This window comes from Heteronotia binoei, chromosome 13 (genome assembly GCF_032191835.1).
Source record: "Heteronotia binoei isolate CCM8104 ecotype False Entrance Well chromosome 13, APGP_CSIRO_Hbin_v1, whole genome shotgun sequence".
NCBI lineage: Eukaryota > Metazoa > Chordata > Lepidosauria > Squamata > Gekkonidae > Heteronotia > Heteronotia binoei.
Genome location: NC_083235.1, coordinates 75,572,747 through 75,594,954, shown reverse-complemented (window position 1 = coordinate 75,594,954; position 22,208 = coordinate 75,572,747). Strand labels below are relative to the sequence as shown.

Below are 22,208 nucleotides of genomic sequence, written 5' to 3'. Positions count from 1 at the left end.
TATGCAGAAAGTTCCGGTTCAATCCTCAGCATCTCCAGTTTAAAGGATGAGGTTGTAGCTGATGCGAAAGATCTTTGGCTGAGACCCTGGAGTGCTGATGCCAATCTGATTAAACAATACTCTGATGGACCAAAGGTCTGATTCATTATGAAACAGTTTCATCTGAATTAGATCTAGTCAAATTAGGAAGATATATAGATCTACTTTATCTTCCCTGACAGTAAGATCCTTAATTTCTGGTGCTCTGAAATGCTTTGTAGACAGACAGTCCAGGGAGTAATATATTCGTTATGAAGTGAGATATAAAAAGGGCAACTAAAAAGGATATGCACAACTGAGTCAACTTAATCTTTACAGTAAGTACAGAAGTATTTCTTGGGAGGAGGCTACTAAAACAGCCCTTCATCTCAGCGGAAGGTAACATATTGCGTTCTGAATAAAACTAAGTTGGTCTTAAAGGTGCAATGGACTCCTTTTTTTGTTATATTGCATCTAAGTAACAGGAAAGAGTGACAGTACTTTGGAACTGTTGGATAAAAGAAGTATTTAGACAACTCAAACATTTTCTGATCAAATAAATGGAAGTAAATAGGGGAGCTACTAAGAGGCAGAATGCTGTTAAGTTACTGAAAAATCCTAAAAATTTTGTAAGTTATCAAACATCTCAAAATGTAACTCAAAAGATTATGGGATAGGTCTAAAATATCCAATAACAGCCCAACAGTTGCCAAAATTGAACATCCACACCTGACATAGAACGGAAGATTTGTTTTCACTTATTATGAAGCTTCCTTCTCAGTGGTCCAGAAGTGGGGCAGTCCTGACTTCTGGGTACAGCTCCTCCTCTCCAGAAACAGGGTCAACTAGCTGAATTGTATCCTGGAGGGGAGAGGCTTGCCCAGGGATCTTCAATCTGTTTCCAAACTATGCCTCCCATAATAATAATTATCTATGGAAAAAGAAAAAACTCCCCCTCCAAAACAGTTTAAGTGCATCGGAACCTGTGACAAGTTAAAACTGTAACATAAACCCTGACAACTAGAATACTTAGACAGTGGTTGCATCCTCAGAATCCTTCCCCTTCAGACATCTACGGGAGCAACAACTTCATGATCCTTCAACAGATCCCCAGAGCTCTGGAACCATCCCAAGAAAAACTCTCAGGTGGACAGGTCTGCCCCACTCCAGGACCACCGAGAAGGAAGCTTCACATTAAGTGAAGACAGATCTTCCATTCTCTGGTGGTCCTTGGAACGGGGCAGTCCTGACTTTCAGGATGCAACAGAGCAGTGCACCCTAGGGTGCATGACCAGCTTCAGACCCTAGAGGGCAGGCTGCAGAACCCTCCTACCAAAGGCTGCCTCAGCCAAAGCCTTCTTGTCAATTCTATAGTGTCTGGTAAAGGAATGCACCGATTTCCACCTTATATATAGTCTCCAATGATGGGAAGGATCTATAGGCTACAGATGTCACTGCCCCTCTCAAGGAGTTAGCAGTGATGCCCTGAGGGACCTTTAAATCTTTGGCCCTATATGCTAGAATTATACATGCCCTGAACCACCTGCTCGGGGTAGAAGCTGAGACTCTCTGCCTCATCGCTGGCTTCCTAAAGGACACAAAGAGAGAGTCAGATTTGCGAAATGATTTTGTTCTATCTAGGCAGAAGACATTCAGGCAATGTCACTCCTATTTCTTTATTTATTAAATGTATCAAGCATCCTGTTTATTACATTTATCAACCACCCCTCCTGATGGGATCAGGCTCAGGGTGGTGTACAACACAGTCGTATAAAACAAACAGGACTGCAATAAAACAATAAAAACATAATCTGATTCATTACTTCTAATTCTTGATGACAGATGGAACTAAAATCCTAACAGTGCTGCTATCTTGTGGGGAACTGGGGGGCTGGGGGGGGGGAGCAGAATGGGAATCTGAACTGTCTCTGTCCTCAACCAAACACCAGGTGGAACATCTCTGCCTTGCACGCCCTGTGGAACTTCCCTCTCATGTTTAAGATTAGGGCAGGAGGAGGAGAATACTATTTCCTCTGTCCTGTGGAAGGTGGAGTTTACCTTCAGGATGAATGCTGGATTGGGGGATAGAACTACCCTGTCACTGTGGAACACACAAAGCTCCCAAGCTATTGATAGCTCTCTCCGTTCTGAAACACATCTAGCCAATGTGATTCCCACCAAGAAGATAGTCTTAAATGTTAATTCCTTGAGGGAACACGTGGCCTAGACAACGCTCCCAGCACCAGGTTAAGGTTCCGGGTGGGAAAATGGTGAGCCTGAGGGGGATTCAACTCGACTCTTCCCGTTAGGAATCTTTTATTCAGTTGTATAATTTTTATTGGTTTTAAATACAAAAGAAAAAGCATAAGCATACACACAAAAAAAATGAAAAGGGAGGGAGGGCATATACAGTATGGGAAAGGCGGGGGGAAAGAAAAAAAATACAAATATATCAATTTTAAATCTATCTCCAAATAGAATATCCAATTCGCTCTACCTGCAAGTATAAAATTCTCCATATATTTTGCCATCTTTATCTTCCATTATAAAACATTTTTACTAAGCTATTATTTGCAATACAAGTCTAAGCAGTTCTTCTTCAACACATATAAATATGAACAAGTCAGAGCCGTCTCAGAGCGAAACTAACTACTTCGGCTTAAGCTTGTTAAAAAACACAAACTAATTTGTTAATTTATCACTAGCCTCATTAACATAAACACAAAAAATTCATATCTTAAAAAAAAACTAAAAAGAAATACAATCTGGTATTATGTCTATCTCAACATAAACAGTTTCTCCTGGGAGACATTATTAAAAAAAAAAAAGCAAATCTAGCAGTTTACATAACATCTGTGTTGTCTGCCTTTTTAACAATTAATCCACCTCTTGTGTCCCTATTGGGCTAGGAAAAAAAAACTTTTTATGACCCAAAAATAAAAGTCTCATGCCTGTTCTTAGTGAGTTACCTACCCAACTATCCACCAGGATAAAAACATTTCAGGAATCTTTTAATATGAGGATGCTGAATCATAGATTTTCCTTTTCTAGTACCCCTAACAGCTGAGATAACTGCTACCTGATATTTAAGGGTACTAGTGCTGAAACCCTTTTCCAATCCATCCTGAAGGAAGGATAGTGTCTTGCTAACTGATGCTGACAGGGGCTCCAGTTCTCTAATGAGACATCATGTTTGGTGTATCTGCCAGGTGTTTATAACAATTGTTTGTAGAGGTCTTTGTAGATGCTAACAAGGTCTTAATGACTCCATCAGAGTACCCTGTCTCTGCAAGCAGGCTGCACTCAACCTTCTATGAGGCTTAGAAGACCTGGTTGAGTGTGTGTCACTGATCCCTGTGACAGGAGGTCCTTCAATGGCAGAAGATGCCAAAGGTCTGCTATGGACAATCTTCTCAGGTCCTGAAAACAAGGCCCTTCTGGGCCAGAATGGTGCTATCAAAATCACTTCTGCATGCTGTTCCATGATCTTTTGCATAACTCCGTATATCATGTGGATCTTGGATCAGGACAGGAAAATAGGCCTCAGAGAGATCTATGGAGGCAAAAAAAATCTCCCTCCTGTATGGTTGTGACAATCAATGGAACTGGTGGAAAGTGTATAGCAGCTAACAAGGCCACTCACAATTCAGGGCATCCACTCGAATCTCCTGTTGATTCGTTGTCTTAGTCATGAACTTGACAATTGTGCTTGCTGGTAAGTCTATTTCTGCTGAGATGAACCTCTGGCCCAGCTGTTGGAAAATTTAATAACCACTCTGATGATCTAGAGTCCTGCAACTCAACCAAACTCAAGGGCATTGTCCTGACTTACTACATGTATTGCCATTAGGGATTTGAGATGGTTCTTGGCCCACCATATCATGATACATGTCTCTTTGTGAAGTGCCCTGAACCCAGTCCCCCCTTGCCTGTTCACATAGGCCTTAGCTGTCATGCTGGCCATCTGCACAAGGACATGGGAATCTGACAAAAGATCCTGGAATTCCAGCAGGCCCAGTCTGATGGCTCTGAGCTCCAGAGAGTTTCTATTGTTTATCTCTGACCTCAACCAGGTGCCCTAAGCCATCCTTTCATGGGCATGGGCTCCTCAGCCTGAAAGACTCACATTCATGGTCATCACAGTTTTCTTTGGTTCTAAAACCAAGTCAGTTCCAGCCACCAACCATGATTCTCTGGAATCATTACTAGTTTGGTTCTTTTGTGTGCTATTTCTCCCTGAAAGGGTACAAGAAACATATGAACAGAAGAAACCTCTGAACCACTGGAGGACATCCTGACAGGATACCATTATTCCCGGAAGTTGAGCCTAGAACCATTACCTCTACTTTTGGACTCTTTAATAATTCCATTGCCATTGATTAGATCTTCTGTTGTCTCATGGGACAGGAAAACTGTGTCCTGGGTCATGTCTATGAGTACTCGGATGTGTACAATTGTCTGAGTTGGATAGAGAATGCTCTTTCCCTCACTGATCACAAAGCCATATTATTGGAGACAAGCCACTCTATAGTTCGCCGCTTCCAGCACATGATGGAGAGTGCTTTGATCAAGAGGTCATCCAGATATGGGAACAGGGACACTCCCTGTAACCTCTGGTGTGCCACCAACATCACTAGGATCTTGGTGAATACCCTGTGGGATGATTTCAGCCCGAAGAGGAGTGCTTGATATTGAAAGTGTCTCCGGTTGTAGCCAAAATGGAACAATGTCTGATGTGGATCTTGGATCGGGACAGGAAGATAGGCCTCAGAGAGATCTATGGAGGCAAAAAAAATCTCCCTCCTGTATGGTTGCGACAATCAACTTGAGGGTCTCTGTCTTAAATTTCCTTGTTCTGATTCATTTATTTAATTATATGAGATCCAAATCGCCCTGACATCCCTTCATTTTTGGCACGATAAAGAAAACTGAATGCCTGTTTCCTTGACCCTCAGGTACTGGCTCTATAAAGAAGTTGAATGGCCATCTCCAAAAGTTGGTGTTTTTGCTTGAATACGTTCTTTGGAATCTACAGAAAATTCCTTTAAGAAATGCAGTTGAATCTTTATGGATAAGTGTAATTAAAGCTTCTTTCCAAGAATCTGGAGTCTCGCCTAAATTGTAAACATTCTTAATTACTTTCTTAAAAGGCAGCAATAGTAAGTCTTCGAAGGTTCTGAAGAACTCAATCGGAAGCCCATCCGGGCCTGGAGTCTTGTTACTTTTTTGAGTTCTGATCACATCCACCATTTCCTGCATTGAAATAGGATTCTCCAAACTTGCTTGTTGTTCCCTTGTTAGTTGTTTCATTTTAACTCCCTTTATGTAATCCTCTTGTTGTAGTTGTACGATATTTTGCTTTCTGTACAAATTCCCGTAGAATTTTTGAATAATGTCTTTCATCTGAGAATTTTGAAACACCTCCTCATTATCTTCATTTTTCAACATTTTTATGATCTTTTTCTCCTTTTCCTTCCTCAATCTGTAGGCCAGCCATCTGCTCACTTTATTTGCATTTTCAAAGTGGTTTAATCTCGTCCATTTTAATTTTTTCTCAATTTCTTCAGCCAAGAGTGTATTTATCTGATGTTGAATAAATATAATTCTGGTCTTCACCTCCTTTAGATTTCCAGTTTTCTGTTGTTTCTCATAATGCTTCAATTTTGTAATAAGTTCGTTATAGGATTTCCTTTGTTCTCTCTTCCTCTTCATTGAGTATCTAATAGCGACCCCTCTGAAGAAGGCCTTAAATGCATCCCAAATAACTGGAATCTTCGTGTCCTTCTCCACATTGAGATTAAAAAATTCCTGAATTTCTTTTTTAGCTATTTCCAAAAATTGAGGTTCTTTTAAGATTTGCAAGTTCAAAGACCATCGAGGGTTTCTTGGCTGTTCCTGAAAAGTTAACAAAATTGGACTATGATCGGCATACGATTGAGGGAGAATATCAACTTGATTGACAGATAATATCATACTCAAGGATACCCAAGCCATGTCTATTCTAGACCAGGATTTATGCGCATGTGAGTAAAAAGTAAAATCTGTTGTATTCGGGTTTTTAGTTCTCCAGGCGTCCACTAAGTTTAATTCTTCAGCCATTTTCAAAAAAGAATTAGGTAATAAGTTCCGACTCTTCTTCTTCTTTCGTGCATCATCATATTTTTTATCCATTTCGATATCAAATATTGCACTGTAATCCCCAACAATACAATACCTATCTGAATTAAACTCTCTAAGTTTGAGAAAGAGTGCATGGTAAAATTCTTCTTGATTTTCATTAGGGGCATAAATATTCCCAAGAATTGTCTTGAGGCCATTTAATTCCAACTCAACTAAAATAATTCTTCCTTGTTCATCCGAATATAGACAGCTCGACTTGATTTGGTGAGATATAAATATAGCTACCCCCTTCTTCTTTTTAAGGGGGTCACATGAAGAATATAAGGCTCCCAATTTCTTATTCTCCAAATACTTCCCATTGTCTTTCCTGATATGAGTTTCTTGCAAACAGATAATTTGTGCACCAGATTTTTTCAATTGTTGAAAAGTTTTCTTTCTTTTTCCAGGTTCATTTAAGCCAGTGACATTCAGAGAGAGTATTTTAATTCCCGACTTAGAATTTATTTTGCTGGATCTATACTATCGGGTATCTTGGCTTGGTCTTTCCTGCTCTGGAGCCTAGTTTTGACCTTCTCAGATTTCTTTTTCGGAGTCTCAACATCAGTGGACTTCTTGGCTCCTTCTACCTCTTGTTCGTCTCCTGAGTCTGAGCCATTTCGCTTCACAAACTCATCCCAAAATTCTTCCATCTTTGCCTCTGTGGTGATATTATATCTCTTGGCTTGAAATGTAAAGAAGAGGCCCTGTGGAATTAACCATCTGAACTGAATTTCATGCTTGATTAGCCAAGTAGACAATTTCTTAAATTTGAATCTCCGCTGTCGCACACTCCAGGGTATCTCTTTTAGTATTCTGATCTTCGTTCCCTTCCAATCCATTTCACATTCTCTTACTTTTCGCAAAATCTTTTCCACGGTTTCTGGGCGGGCAAACTTTACCTGCACCTTCCTAGGAAGTTTAAATTTCCTTGTGTAGCTCGAGGACACTCTTTTGGCCCAAAGAATATCTCTCGGGCCTTCTTCTAATAATTCTTCATCATCCACTATTAGAATATCTGCAATTTTACTGATTACATCCTCCTCTTTCTCTTCTGGTAGGTTTTGGAATCAAAGAATGGTTGCAGCTTTCTCCATTTCAAGTCTCATCACCCTTTCTTCTAACTCCATCAATCCTGTTTGATTTTCTCTGACTGTGATGGTTGTTTGCTTATCTCGATCTTCCATTCTCTCAACCTTAGCCGTTAAACCGTGTACTTGTTGTGTGTTAGCCAGCAACTGCTTTTGGAATTCTGCCAGCTGGTCGTTAGTTTTCTTGACTTGACTCATCAGGATTTTTACTAAACTATGTATGGTTGCGACAATCAACTTGAGGGTCTCTGTCTTAAATTTCCTTGTTCTGATTCATTTATTTAACTATATGAGATCCAAGATCGCCCTGACATCCCCATTCATTTTTGGCACGATAAAGAAAACTGAATGCCTGGTTCCCTTGACCCTCAGGTACTGGCTCTATAAAGAAGTTGAATGGCCATCTCCAAAAGTTGGTGTTCTTGCTTGAATACGTTCTTTGGAATCTACAGAAAATTCCTTTAAGAAATGCAGTTGAATCTCAGAGGGTACTCATTGATAACTGTATCCAGTACCCACATGTCTTGAATAGTTTGTTACCAATGACTTGCAAACCTCTGAAAATGTCCTCCAATTCCTGTGGCGCTCTCTGAATCGGCATAGTCATGCTGAGGTTCCCATGTTAGGAGCCTTCGCATTCTGATTGGACATGGGACAAAAAAGATCTGTTCTCTTCTCATGGTTTGGACTGCCACTTGCCTCTGTAGGACTTGGAAAATCCTGTGCGTGAAGAATGTTTGGAGTCACAAAAGGACTGAAAACGTTTTCTTTACTTTTCTTCTTTTTTCTTGGAGGAAAGGCTTTCTTTTTATCCTTGTCCTCCACCACAGATTAATCCGTTTGAAGGGTACAGCTGCCACCTAAGCCTGGGCCAATGGGCCTGAAGCCAGGTGTTTTGGCTAGCTGACATTGGCAGGGCATCTAGAGAAGCATCTGACATGAAGGCAGTTCCTAAGGCAATCTTCTTAATTTTGTCTTTTGGGACATTGCTGCTTGCCACTGCCAGATCAGAAGCCCAAGAGAATGCTGCTCTCGCAAACATGGAGCCTACTGCCAACGCTCTCAGGGCAAGTGCTGATGCTTCAAAGTCTCTAGACAGAGCCTGCTCAATCCTTTTGTCGCATGGGTCTTGGGGCAGACCATCTGCCTTCATTGGTAGAACAGAGCTGGAAGCTAGGCTAGACGCTGAGTCATCCACTAAAGGAAGTTTAACTCTGGGACTAGGAAGCAGAATTTGAACAAAATAGGGTGGCTGGCTTTTGGCTTAGATGGTGCTTCCAACTCAGCCTTCATCAAGTTATAAAAGGAAGTTGAGGGGGTGGGATTCCTGATGGATTTACACCCATTTTAGCCAGTATTTTTTCTGCTCCCTCTGGGCCTGGTTCCTTCTTCTCTTTGGGTTTTGGAGCTATCTCCAGTATCCTTAAGAACTTAAGCAGTAGCCTGAAGTGGTTCTGGGAGGAAAGCCTTGTTTGCATGGTGGTCACCACTTCTTCCTCCTCCAATAATTTTCTCTCCTCTTTGATGGAGGAGGGTTCTGAGCTCTCTGAGTTCTCAGCCCAGCTCTACTGTTTCTAGATTCTTCCCTCTTTCTCTTTTTCTGATTTGTGAGGGAAGAGGGAGCTTCTGTCCCTACTACCTTTGCTAAAAGATGACTCTCTACTTTGGTGTCTCCCTTGATAGTCTTACCTCAGAACTAGTGCTCTATCAGGTTTCTTGCATGGCCTCTCTAATCTCTCTTTTCATCTCAGCTCAAATTCAAGCCAAGAGGTTTTCGTTGGCATTTTCCCCTGACAGGTTTATGCCATTCCTTCCTCCTTTCCCAGCCAGGTTGTTTCCTGAGAGTGAAGCCTCGGTGGAGGAGGAAGCTGCAGAACTAGGGAGGTCCAGGTCACCTGCTGTACTCCCTAGTCCTTGGGAAGTGGATAGACCTGCATTTGTTGCCATTTTCCTGCAAGAACAAACTCTTCTCGCCAAAAGGGGAAGTGAAAGGAGGCCCTCCTGTGGAGCGGGGGGGGGGGGGAATGGCTAACCAGGGCTCAAGGGGGCTGAGCAGAACTCTGCCCTTGGCTCCCTGGACCAACCAAGGGTGATCCAGGCCCACCCCCCCATCAAAGGGCTGTCTTATTGTGCTTTGGACAGGCTCAGTGTGGTGGCACTGCTCCTATAGCGATCCAGTGGAGCTGGGTCTCCCCAAGCCTGTGGAAGTTTTCCTTGATGAGGGCTGATGCTCCCTCACAGGCCACCGCTAACTCTATTGCACTTGCAGACCTTCAGTGGGGGGTGCTCCCAGGCCGAAGGCTTGAGACCACTGTGGGAGTACTGTGATCATGCCTTGGTTCTTGGGCTTACTCAAGCTCCATTGGCTCCACTTGCTCTCTGCCGCTCCTCAGTTGTGCAAAGAAACAGAAGGAAGGAGGTGATCAGCCTTCCTCTGTGAGCAGTCTTCAGCCTTCTGAATTAAGCTCCAAGGCTTGCTCTTCTTTCTACTCCTGGAAACACTGTGCTCAAAAGGGGTGCCACTGTCAATGTCCTGCTCCAAAGCAGGTCCAAGAAGACTGAAGATCCCTGGGCAAGTCACTCCCCTCTGGGATCCAATTTAGCTAGTTAAATCCTGCTTCTGGAGAAGAGGAGCCTTACCCAAAAGTCACAACTGCCCCAATCCAAGGACCACCAGAAAACTCACTCAAAGACAAGGCAAGCACACAGATAACTAGTGTTGTAAAACACACATATAGCAAGGCAAGAGCTCAATTCTCATCACTTCTAGCCCACATCGATTAGTAGGGTTGGTTTGAGAGTATGGGATACTATCATGTCAAAGCAGCAGCAACAAATATTAAGTTCCACCATCAAGTAGTACCCCCTGTTAATATGGTCACCAAAAAGAATGGGGGGGGGGGGGAGGTTGCACAGGTCACTTTCTAAATTATCATTCGCATCTTATGCATGGTGCAGCTAAAAGACACCACAGATTTCAGAGAACTGCAAAGCTACAAAGTAATAGCCTAGTACATGACGAGAATACCATACTTCTTGGCTTGGTAAGTAAGATTTTTCTAAAGCAAAGTTTATAGGAAAAAACTCTCATTTCAGTAATTCTTCAACTGCACAGCCACTCACAAAAACAAGTTCTAATTCCTTACCTGTTCCTACGTTCCTGTGTACATGCTATGCTTATAGCAGTACACTTCAAAGAAGACAATGAGATGATTAATGAAATCCATATGAAATGAACTTTTTAAAAAGCCTTAACACTGAGGAGACAAAGGTTTAACAAGAGAAATGCCAAGGATTTTGAAAATTATCCTCTAAGGCTATAGAAATAGTCCAAGGCATGTAAGACCACAACCCTCAGCAGTCAGAAGCTGATTTTTCTTTCTTAATAGACAAGGTAACGATCCTTGCCTTGGCAAAAAGACTAACACATGAATTCCTCAATCCTGCTTAATTATTACTAAGATAATAACCCTAAACAAATTTACTCAGAATTCTACTCAGGTTTATTCAAGGAGCCTTACTCCCAAGACAGTGACTATAAGATTGCACTGTAAATCTGCTTTGTATTCTCACTTTCTGTTTCAAGTTTCAAGTTTATTTCAATTTATATGTGATGCAACTGTTGTCCAGGATCCCATATTGATAAAAGAGATGTAGTACCAAATGAAAATGACACTACTGTAAATTCCCCCAAACAGAAACAAGAAAGCTGGGGTGTGGGGGGGGGGGGTTAACTATTTGACATCTTTATTATAAAGAAACTGATTTGAGTTTAAAAGGGAATTCAATCATCTTTATTTAAAAGTTCATGTGACAAAGTTTATACATAAAATTGGCATTATCCATCAACTTACTCAGTAAGGATAAAAATTTGTATTCAACAAAAATATTGTAAGAAAGATTCCATTCTTTGAACATTTTAATGTGGATCTAATGATAAACCAGGAACAAGCTACAAAAATTAGAGTTAGGTTAAAGTAGAAGCCATGGGGGGAAAGCCAAGTACAAGAAGCAGCTACAGTAGAACAATCCTCCACTTTATGTGGCTGTTTTAAGTCTTACTGTTCTTCTATACCATTTTATCTCAGCACAGAGGAGATTCTGACACTGTGCTGTAAAGCTGGGGCTCATAACAGGAAGAGAGGCAAGTGTTGCATGATAGTCTATAAAAGTATGGATGCCTGGTGATATGTTGCTAGCATGCAAAGCTGCAGGATGGCACAAGGAGAGAACGGGTATTGCCCAGTTGCCTAGGGAACTGGAAGCATGCGAGGCTGTAGTACAAGACGTATGAGAATGCTGTCATGTTGACAATGCAATGTAAGGACACAGAGCACAGCACTGAAAGAGAAGGAAACATCACTACACTGCCTTGGCAATGACTTCCCTTCTTTCCTGAACAATGACAAAACCACAATACTTCATTAAGCCATCAATGAAAAAGGGCAGAGGCGCTTCCAAAGTCATACGTACAAACAAGCCTTCAAAGTTTCCCAAGTTTATCATAATGCTTTCAAATCTAAACTAGAGGATTCTCCAGAATGGATAAAATTAGAAAGTTATTTCCACTGTTTGTGTGAGCAACTTTAGGTCCACACTACTAGGAATGAGAGCAGAAGAAACAGTTTCACCTTAGGAAGAGCTCACATTTATGGACATGAACCCAAGCTGACAGAGACAGCCAGGCTGGGAAAATACCATCACTAGGACCCTCATCAATGTGTTACTACTTCCTATGAAGAAAATAAAGTATCGCTCTGAAGGGAATAGCACCTGATCATTGGTTTGTAGGGTATGAATTTGGAACAGCTGTTTCAAGCTGTCTTTTGCAGTCCCTTTAAAGTTTAAAGAGACTGCACAAGGCAGCCTGAAACAGCTGAGCAGTGGGGAGCATGCTGCTCTCCCTCTCACAGCTGTTTTTCAGGCTGTCTTCTGCAGTCCCTTTAAAGTTTTAGGGGAGTTTACAAGACAACCCAAAACTGCTGAGCAGCTCAGCTATTTTTCTGGCTTTCCACAAACCCTGTTTAAAAGGACTGACATCTTTTGCAGTGTGGGTTGTGGGGCCACAAGCCACAAACTGGTTCTGCTCATGAACAAACCTGCTTCAGTTTGGTTCATGGTTTGGCCACAAACTGAACTGCATTTTCCTGGTCTGTGCCTATCCCTAGTTGGTAACATTAGTCATGCCACTTGAGGTATGAATAGTGCTAACGCAATATTTTAAAAGCCGTGGGATGACTATTGCAACTCATTTTCCTTTGGTTCCTTATTCACATATGGATATAGCTTTATGGAAATATGGTTCTGAAACCTGCGTTGCCCAAAAACAATGAACCGAGAGTAGAACTTTGTTTACTTCATTTAAGAGATTCAATTTTGTTATACTGTTGATTTGTAAAAGAGTTATGTCTTGTTTAAAATACATTCAATTATAATATTACAAGTCTCAAAAATGTGTCCCTGAAGTGTTAAGTGCCTCAGAATTCCCACAGATACCTGACCCCAGATTTTTACTCTGAGGCCAGCTGTAATTTTATGAAAACATAGAGAAGCAATGTCAATATGGATTATTTGAGAGATAAGTGGACATACTGCAAAATCTTATATAGATACAGCATTTTACAGACTGGATAAGTGTTGGAGGCATGGTATTTACACGTTTTGAAGGTGCCCCATCACCGAGTCTTTTGAGACAGATTCTGCTAGAATTTTTAGAGTGATACTAACAGAATTATTCTGATCTAGTCATTTTGTGCTAGGAGATAACCAAAAATAAGGAGAGTAAAAGTAATCTGTACAAAAACTGCTGTGCTTTCATTGATGGACTGTATCAATTCTGATAACAATTTCCATGTCCACGGCAATTTTAAGCAAGCTCATCCCAGTGCCCAGGGCTATCTCTAAAATGGAATAGTATTTAGTTCATACGAATACAACTTAATCGTAAAGGTAGGTGCTGCTTCCAAACATTACAGTGAATATATAGCCTGGTGAAGAGGTCCTGAACAGTAAGAAAAATTGACCTGCCATTTGCAAAAAATCTGCTACACCTCCACCAACCTTCTCTGCCAAATACAACCATCCTTGGGCTAAAATGCTGTTTTTTTTAAGGATTAATGTAAGCTAGCACCAATTCTAATACCACTCTTCAAAAAGAATTCATGGTCTTACAGACAAAAGAGATAGGAAAACAGCAACAAATTTTGTCATATGAAAATAATATGAATATATAGACAATATTTTATAATTACATTTACAAATGTCAACTCATATGGAATGATAATTTTTTTTGCAAGTTACTATAATTCTGTTGGTGTCTTTTGTTTGGTTATGAAAATATTTGACAATGGGGCTAACAGACAGTTACGCTTACTGTAGCCTGCTGGAAAGTTTCACGATCATCTCCGCTTCTCTCCTTTTGAAAGTGAACGGGGCAATGTGATTACTACCCATTGTTGCTTGTGTATCACTTCAGCCAGGGAAAGAGTTGTAAAAATGACAGGAAAACACAGTACTGTTATCACATAACACAATAACACATACACACAAAGTCAAAGAGAAGACAGACTGTCTTTCAGATAGTATAAGAAAAATAAGCATATTTCACTTCCTTGCTAAGGCTAGCCTATAGCTCTCATTGATTAGGAAAGGGAGAGAATGGTTAAGCAATTAACCTGTAAATCTTGTCAAAACCACTAACACTAAATTTTGCATGCATACAGTGGAAGGTTATTATCTGAAGAACACTACTTGAAAGTAAATTTAACTGAAATCAGTGGAATTTCTTTCCAAATACACATATTTAAGAGTAGGATTTAAGACTTAGTTTCCAACGAAATGTTTTCATTTATCATATTGCTCACCTGCAATAGAGTTGCTAGCTGAATGTTACTAAACAGGGATGTTCAAGCTTCATGGAACAATTAACCACCTTGTTTACAATTGCCTGACTTCCAGTGTTTTTGGATAAAGGAAAATTTCTTACCTGAAAACTAGGCCTTGTTTCTTGGATCCACCAATCACAGGAACATTATTACCCTATTACCTACTGTGGGGTACATTGCAATCTTTCCCAGAACAGCTGGAGGAGCTATAGGTTAGCTTTTACTGTCCACTTTGTGGTTGCTTGAGAAATAAGCAAGAGTTACTTTATCTGAATCTCTCACAAATATTTCCAGGTAAGAAATTTCCTACACCAACCCTGACAAAGTACCCCTTCAGTGGAAATGCAGAGGCAGGACAAACAAGGAAAATAAACATATGATCAAAACAGGAAGGTCAGGAAAAGGGACAATATCGTAGAACCAAGTCCTGTGCTATATAATTATAAAGAGATATTTACTGTGCTGTTTCATTACTGCACATTTAATTTTGAATCATTCTGATAATTTCATAAACACATCTAGGGAAGAGCTGACAGAGGTAAAAAAAAGTGAGGTGGAGGAAATTGGAGGGGAGGGGGGGGTTAGTGCAATTACAGTTCCTAGGAAATTTTTTTTAAAAAGATAATAGAAAACCCAGACCTGAAAGATCTTATTTGGGATGCTCACAACAGTTCACAATCCAAGCACTACAGAAATTAACACAAATGCATAATGCCACAGACAATTCCACAGCCATAGCACAGTGCCTGCAGAAAAGAAGTATTGGATGGCATTCTTCCAAAGACTATTAAGTTAGGGGCATTTAAAGAATAGGGCAGAGATACTCACAAGCGGCCAACTGTTGTAATGCTTCATCATTCTGTTACCCCGTCCCCACTCCCCCAAACACAATGAACTACGGTGGCTGCCACTGAAATAGCCTAACATAGAAAATGCATATTCTTGGCTGCTTTAGCAAGAATTTTAATGCATTCAGCACTCTCTCTCTGCAGATATATACTGGTAATGTCTGAACAAAGTAGAACAGAAGATTCTAATTCATATTGACTCTCTTCTAATTCAAAGTGTGCACAGAAAAACATTGGTATTCTTTAGATTCAGGTATATTGCTGAAAATATTTGGCAGAGAGGGCTAAAATTGATGCTTCCCATTCAAAATTATCAGCAAGGCAATCTGCCTGTCGACTGATTAGATCCAGGTGGGCAGCCATAGTTGTACAAGGAAGCCTGAGAGAAGACATGTTTAACTGCCTTGCCTTACTTCCTCAGGCAGCCCCTGCACCATGAGGCTGCTCAGGGAAGGAAGGTGTCAGGACGATGTCCTGCCAAAAAGTTATTTTCTTTGCTAGACATTTGATGTATTCTTGTAGCACTGTCCATGTTGTAGAAAGGGGGGTGGTGGTGGTGATGTTCATTACTAGTAGTACAAACCTTTGCATTTTATAACCTGTATCAGCACCGGCAATTCCTGGCTTATCTCGTTGTCATAGCAATGAGGTCCTGGTGCCTGGTCTGCTAGAGCCTCCTTATATGCAAATAGCCTTGATGACTGGGAACCAACTGGTCTGTGTTGTCTTCAAAGTGAACTTGGGGTGAGAAAGCAGGAGGGGGGAAGAGTGCCTTTTTGCCACATGTTTTGCCTATATTAACTCTGACTGTAACCGTTAATCCCATTCCTGGCAACTCTCTGGCTAGAGGGTTGATACCTATTATTAATACTCAATAAATTCTGAACTATGGTCATATAAGACAGAGTCTATGTGATTGACACTTGGTTGATCCTCACATTTTGCCCGGAATCAGCCTCTCATATATATGAACATATGAAGCTGCCTTATACTGAATCAGACCCTTGGTCCATCAAAGTCAGTATTGTCTTCTCAGACTGGCAGTGGCTCTCCAGGGTCTCAAGCTGAGGTTTTTCACACCTATTTGCCTGGACCCTTTTTTGGAGATGCCAGGGATTGAACCTGGGACCTTCTGTTTACCAAGCAGATGCTCTACCACTGAGCCACCGTCCCTCTCCTTATCCCTGGTGATGCCAAACCAGTCCCAAAACATGACAGAGACTGATAATGGGGCTGGAGCACCAGACGCAGGCAAGGAGAAACCTGACCTTACAGAAAAGAAATCAGACTCCATAGATCGAAAGCCTGATGAAGGGGGAGGGGTGCAACTCCTGCTGCTCCAGGACGACATTTGGAGAAGAACGGGGCCTTGATCCCCTGGTGGGACTACGCACCGATGGAATGGTTGGGGGAAAAAAATCCCTGCACTGGACGCTTTGGGTAGCCTGTGCTAGAAGAGATGTTGGCTAGAAAGAGAGGTGCCAGAACAGGTACTTTGGGGGGAGCATCCTCGCCAAAGAATATCTCCTGGAAAGAGAAGGGGGTTAGGGATGAGTCTGATGAAGCAGACTGGAATGGGGGGTGGGAGGGAGGACCGGAGTGGCCCCTGCAACAAAGTCGACCACCTCCCAGCAGAGATGGCTGAGATGAGAGAAGAATGCGACAAGAGCTACTGGGTTTTATGGATTCCATACAAGGGATGCTGCGGATTGTGATGGATGTGGCACAAATCCAAGAGGCCCAACAGCCAAGATGAGCTCCACTACAACCACCCCAGGGAGCCCCAGATGGGCAGCTGCCGCCACTGGCACCAGAACTCTCAGATGGAAGAGAACTAGTGGCAAGGGCTCCTGCTGCCCAGGTTCCCCAGCCTCCCCCACTTCAGTGCCCTGCTGGCCCCACAGGACCAGTGCCAGGGCCGATGGGTCCAATGGGACAATACAAGCCTGAGGTGAAATTTGAAGGGGACCCTGAAGAGCTCAGATACTTCATGGTGCAAGTGCAAGAATTCCTAACGATGTGGAGCCCCACGTTTCTCAATGAGGTGAGCTGGGTGAGCTATTTGGGATCCCAGTTGGGGGGCCAGGCCACAAAGTGGTATGTCACCCTGTACAAGGCCCAAGCAGCAGAGCTCAAGACGGTATGAGGGTTCTTGGTGGCTTTACACCAGTTTGGTGTGGGAAGCCAGTTTGGTGTAGTGGTTAAGTGCACAGACTCTTATCTGGGAGAACAGGGTTTGATCCCCCACTCCTCCACTTGCAGCTGCTGGAATGGCCTTGGGTCAGCCATAGCTCTCATACGAGTTGTCCTTGAAAGGGCAGCTGCTGTAAGAGCTCCCTCAGCCCCACCCACCTCACAGGGTGTCTGTTGTGGGGGGAGAAGATATAGAAGATTGTAAGCCGCTCTGAGTCTCTGATCCAGAGAGAAGGGTGGGGTATAAATCTGCAATTCTTCTTCTTTAAAAGTGCAGTTTTTAGAACCTATGCTGCAAAGGTGCAGGACTGGTCCAAGTCAGTCAAGATCAAGTCCTACTGGGTGGGTCTGAAACCAGACCTGGTGGCCAAGGCAATGGGGCACGATGACCTCTGCACACTGCTGCGATGGATCCAGCTTCCTTGTGAGACTGAGAACTGGGAGCAGGTGGTGAAGCTCCTTTGCAAGCAGCATCAGGCCAGGCAGAGCAAAGGGAGCCAAGAGTCTCACCCCAAGAGAGTTCCCTTGCTGGCAGAAAAGGAGCATTGGGTGAAGCGGGGCTTGTGACTGAAATATGGGGCAGATAATCACTTTGCAGCCGACTGCCCCAAAACTACTAAAACCCCAAGCAGGAGTGAAGAAGACAGAGACCCCATGCAAATCGCCAACAAGAGCAAAGGCAGAGGGGTCAGCTACCAGAGCCAGCAAAGGAGTGATGGCACAATCAGTGAGCGATCTGGAGGACCAGCAATGGGGCACTTCATCCAGGAGTAACACAGATGAGACCCATCAGGAAACGGAAAAGACCTGCTGTGAAAGGTACAAAGCAGCAGGTTCAAGGAATCAATGTGCCACCTTGGGTGAGAACCAAGGGGACTTTATTTTATGTCCCAGTGACTTTAGTCAACCCCAAATTAGGGACTCATGTGAGAGTGCAGGTCTTGTTAGACTTGAAGTGTGACAGAGACTTAATAAGTCCCACCATAGTCACAGGACTAGGGCTGTAAGTGACAAACCAACCTGAGCCTGTTCGGTTTGAACAGATGGATGGGACCCTGATGCGGGGAGACCCCTGCACCCTAGAGACTGAGTTGGTACCCTTGGGGAGGGGGCACCATTGGAAAGAATGGATTTTTGTGGTCAAATCCTCCACGCAATTCACAACAGTATTGGGCGTGTGGTGGCTGACTGATCATGATCCATATGTACAGTGCAGTGAACAGCGGTTATGCTTCCCAAATGAAAGGTGTAAGGCACTCCACTGGGACCCCACCTGGAGCCCACCCCACCTCACCCCCTGCCCCAGAGGTGATTTGTTTGACTACAGAGGAGTTGGGTGAGATCCTGCCCAAGCACAGAGACTTGTTTGGTACCTGAGGACAGCAAGGCAGACAAACCGCTGCTACACCAAGCCACTGTTTGTGCAACTGAATTAATACCCAGGGAGACCTTGCCAAAGGAAAAGTTATATTCCATGAGTCCAGCCAAAAGGGCAGAATTGCAAAAGTTTAATGATAAGAATTTAGAGAGAGGTTACATCCACCCCATCAGCTCCCCACACAGAGCCCCAGTGCTATTCAGGAAGAAAAAGGATGGGGGCCTGAGACTGTGCACAGATTATTGGGGGATAAACAAGGTCACTGCCTCAGATGCTGGGGGTCGTGGCAAAAGGAGAAGTTTTTGCTAAACTGGACATAAGGAATGCATATTTCTGAGTCTGCATCCAAGACAGAGACTAGTAGAAGACAGCCTTCAACACCCCTCTGGAACAGTTTGAATACCTAGTGATGTCTTTTGGGCTGCAAGGGGCCCTGGGGGCGTTCATGAACTTTATTTAAAAAGTGCTGCAAAAATTTCTTTATAAGGAGGTGGTTGTGTAGTTAGATGCTCTATTAATATATCTGGATGACCTCCCCTCCCACATAAAGCTGGCTCTGAGGGAAGTCTTAACAACCCTGCATCAGAACAAGCTGTTTGCCTAGTTGTCAAAGTGTGAGTTTCACAAGGAGGAATTGGATTTTCTGAGTTACCAAGTATCTTGGGCAGGACTAAGAACGGACCAAGCCAAAATCAGGAATGTTTTCGGTTGGGAGGCCCTCAAGGCTAGGCAGCAGCTCTAGTCATTCCTGGGATTTGCCAACTTCTACCATCCATTCATAAAAAACTGTGCCCAGGTGGCACTGCCCCTCACAGACTTATTAAAGACGAAAGGGAAAGGGGCTAAGAGCACCAAACTAAATTGGACAGAGGAGTGCCAGCAAGTGTTCAAATGGCTCAAAGCATAGTCCAGCAACATCGCAGTGGGTGGGGTAATCCTACTTAAGGGACTCAACAAAAAGTTGCACCCCTGCGTTCACGCCTCATGAAAGTTTTCAGAGACTGAGTGGAATTGGTCAGTGCGGGATAAGGAAGCTGCAGCCATAGAACTAGCCCTCTCCACCTGGTGGCATTGGTTGGAGGGGGCTAGGGTGCCGTTTGAGGGCTGAACAGATCACAACAACTTGGAAGCCCTATGCTCCCTCTGCAAACTTGAGGTGAAGCAACTACAGTGGGATGAGTTTTTCCTCAGAGTTTCAATTCATTCTGAAGCGCCTACCGGAGAAGTCAAACTTTCTAGCTGATTCTTTGTCCCAGTTGCCCCAGCATGAGAATAAAAGGGAAGAAATCACTGACTCATTGTACTGACTCAAGTGGGGGGGGGGCAGTCGTGACTCGCAGCCAAACCAAGTGATAAGAGCATACAAATACGCAGGCCCCCTGGGCCAACGAAGTTAAGGAAGCACTGGCCCAGGAGGGGGAAGCAGGATGGCTGCTTATACAAAGGAGATAAACTGTATGTGCCAGAACCATTAAGGAAAGAAATCTTACAACATTGTCATGATAATAAGCTGAAGGACACTTTGGGTTTGTGAAAACTCTGCATTTGGTTCAGAGACAGTTTTGGTGACCTAACATTTGCAAGGACATATCGCAGTATTTTTCATCTTGCCTGATGTGTTTGATGGGCAAGAAAAGGAGGGGAGAGCCTCCAGGACTGTCACAGCCTCTGGAAATGCCAGTGTGACCTTGGGCAGTGATCTCTATGGACTTCATTGCTGATCTGCCCCTAAGTAAAGGGAAAACAGTTTTGGTGATAGTGGACACATTCTCTAAACATTTTGTGCCCTGTTCCCAGATTCCCACGGCTAAAAAGTTAGCTAAATTTTTTCTGCAGCATGTAGTCCAACTGAATTCATTCCCCGGCAAGGTGATTTCTGACCATAAAGTATAATTTGTTGCTAAATTTTGGAAGGAATTCCTCAAATTAACTGGTACTAAGCAGGGACTCAGCTCAGCCTATCATCCAGAGACTGACAAGCAGACGGAATGGACCAATCAAATCTTAGAGCAAATTCTCAGATGTTATGTAAATTTCCAACAAACCAACTGGGTGGACTTGTTAGCTTTTGCTGAGTATTGTTATAACAATAGTGTCCACTGCTCAGTGGAGGTCTCCCTCTTCCAGGCTGTGCACGGGTTTGAAGGAAGCCATTTCCTGGTTTGCCAGGGGGCGCATCTGTCAAAGCAGGGGATTTTGCAGACTGGTGGTCTGGACTAGCAGCCCAATGGGATAACATAAAGAAGACACTGAACAAAGCAAAAGAGGATTACAAAAGACCGGCAGACAAAAAAGTCTCCCCCCTGGGACCTCAAAGTGAGAGATTCAGTGTACATCTCCACACAAAACTTGAAAGACTTGCAACTGACAAAAAAGTTTGGGTGGAAATACCCCGGGCCTTTTAAGGTGCTGTGATTGATAAATAGTATAACTGTGGAAGTGGACTTGCCCAAAAATCTCAAACATGTTCATCCCATTTTCCATTTTAGCTTGTTGAAGCAAGATCCTGGCCAGACACATGCCACCCACAGCCCATGACTCCCCCCCACCTCCGGCAGTTATCCATCGGTGGCCAGCTTCACCAGGAGGTACAGCAGATTTTGGATTCCAAGCTTAACTCTGTACTACCTTATTAAATGGGCCCATTTCTCAGAAGCCTATAATGAATGGGTCCATGGCCAAGACATGCAGACTCCCAAATTAATAAAACAGTTCCATAAACAATTCCCAAACAAACCTGGGGGAGAGTAATTCGGGGGCGGGGGGCTGCAGAATGCCAGAACTGCATCCTGTCAAAAGGTTATTTTCTTTGCTACTCCTTTTTATGTATCCCTGTAGCATTGTTTATGTTGCAGAAATTGGGGGGGGGGGGGGGGAATGCTCATTACTTTGTAGAAGAAACCTTTGTATCTTATAACCTGTATCTGGTGCTGGCAGTTCCTGGCTTATCTCGTTGTCATAGCAATGAGGTCCTGGTGCCTGGTCTGCTAGAGCCTCCTTATTTGCGAATGGCCTTGATGACTGGAAACCAACTGGTCTGCGTCGTCTTCGAAGTGATATATCAGGGTTGCCACTAAAATTTTATTTTTCATTTCTCTGACTTTCCCTGACCAACATTTGTCAATTTCCCTGACCACCATTCAAATATAACCACAAGTTAAAAAATGAAAAGGTCATGTTGCATTAATGCAAGGCATAATGAAATGTTCCACTCTACAACTACACAAGTCTCACCTGCAAAAATATTTGTCAAAGTAAGAGATTTAATATTAGCTTCTTTCAACATTAACTGCAGCAACGTCTGTTTTGCAATTGCACCAAAAATTACACCAAGTTACAAACTTCAATTCAAGTAAACTCTGAATGCAAGGAGGAACTTTTCAAAGCTAGGGAAGTTTCACTTTCACTTTCTGGTTCCAGAAAGTGTAACGAGCAAATCAGCAGCAAGAAAGGAGGTGGAGTTTCTACAATCTAGAGCAGTGGCCTCCAATCTTTTTAGCCCCAGGTTTTGGCCCCAGGGTCAGTCAGCCCACCACGACCCCAGGGCCGACAGGGTGAGGACACCCAATTCAGCCTCCCCCCACACAGTGCCTCCTCCTCCCCCATTTTACTCCTCCCTCCTCCACATCCCTCCCACGCA

The 22,208-nt window shown here is 43.1% G+C and overlaps 1 protein-coding gene across 7 annotated transcripts in view; it reads right to left on the bottom strand.

Moving 5' to 3' along the window:
- The window catches only part of MAP2K4 (mitogen-activated protein kinase kinase 4), a 140,033-nt gene that overhangs the window by 67,772 nt on the left and 50,053 nt on the right, over positions 1-22,208 (bottom strand). For 4 of the 7 annotated variants that reach the window (XM_060253370.1, XM_060253367.1, XM_060253369.1 and 1 more), the window contains one exon: positions 13,639-13,734. The exons of the other annotated variants lie outside the window; for them this stretch is intronic. In XM_060253370.1, the coding sequence (XP_060109353.1) occupies positions 13,639-13,734 (96 nt within the window). The remainder of the gene's footprint in view (positions 1-13,638; positions 13,735-22,208) is intronic. 7 annotated transcript variants of the gene reach the window in all.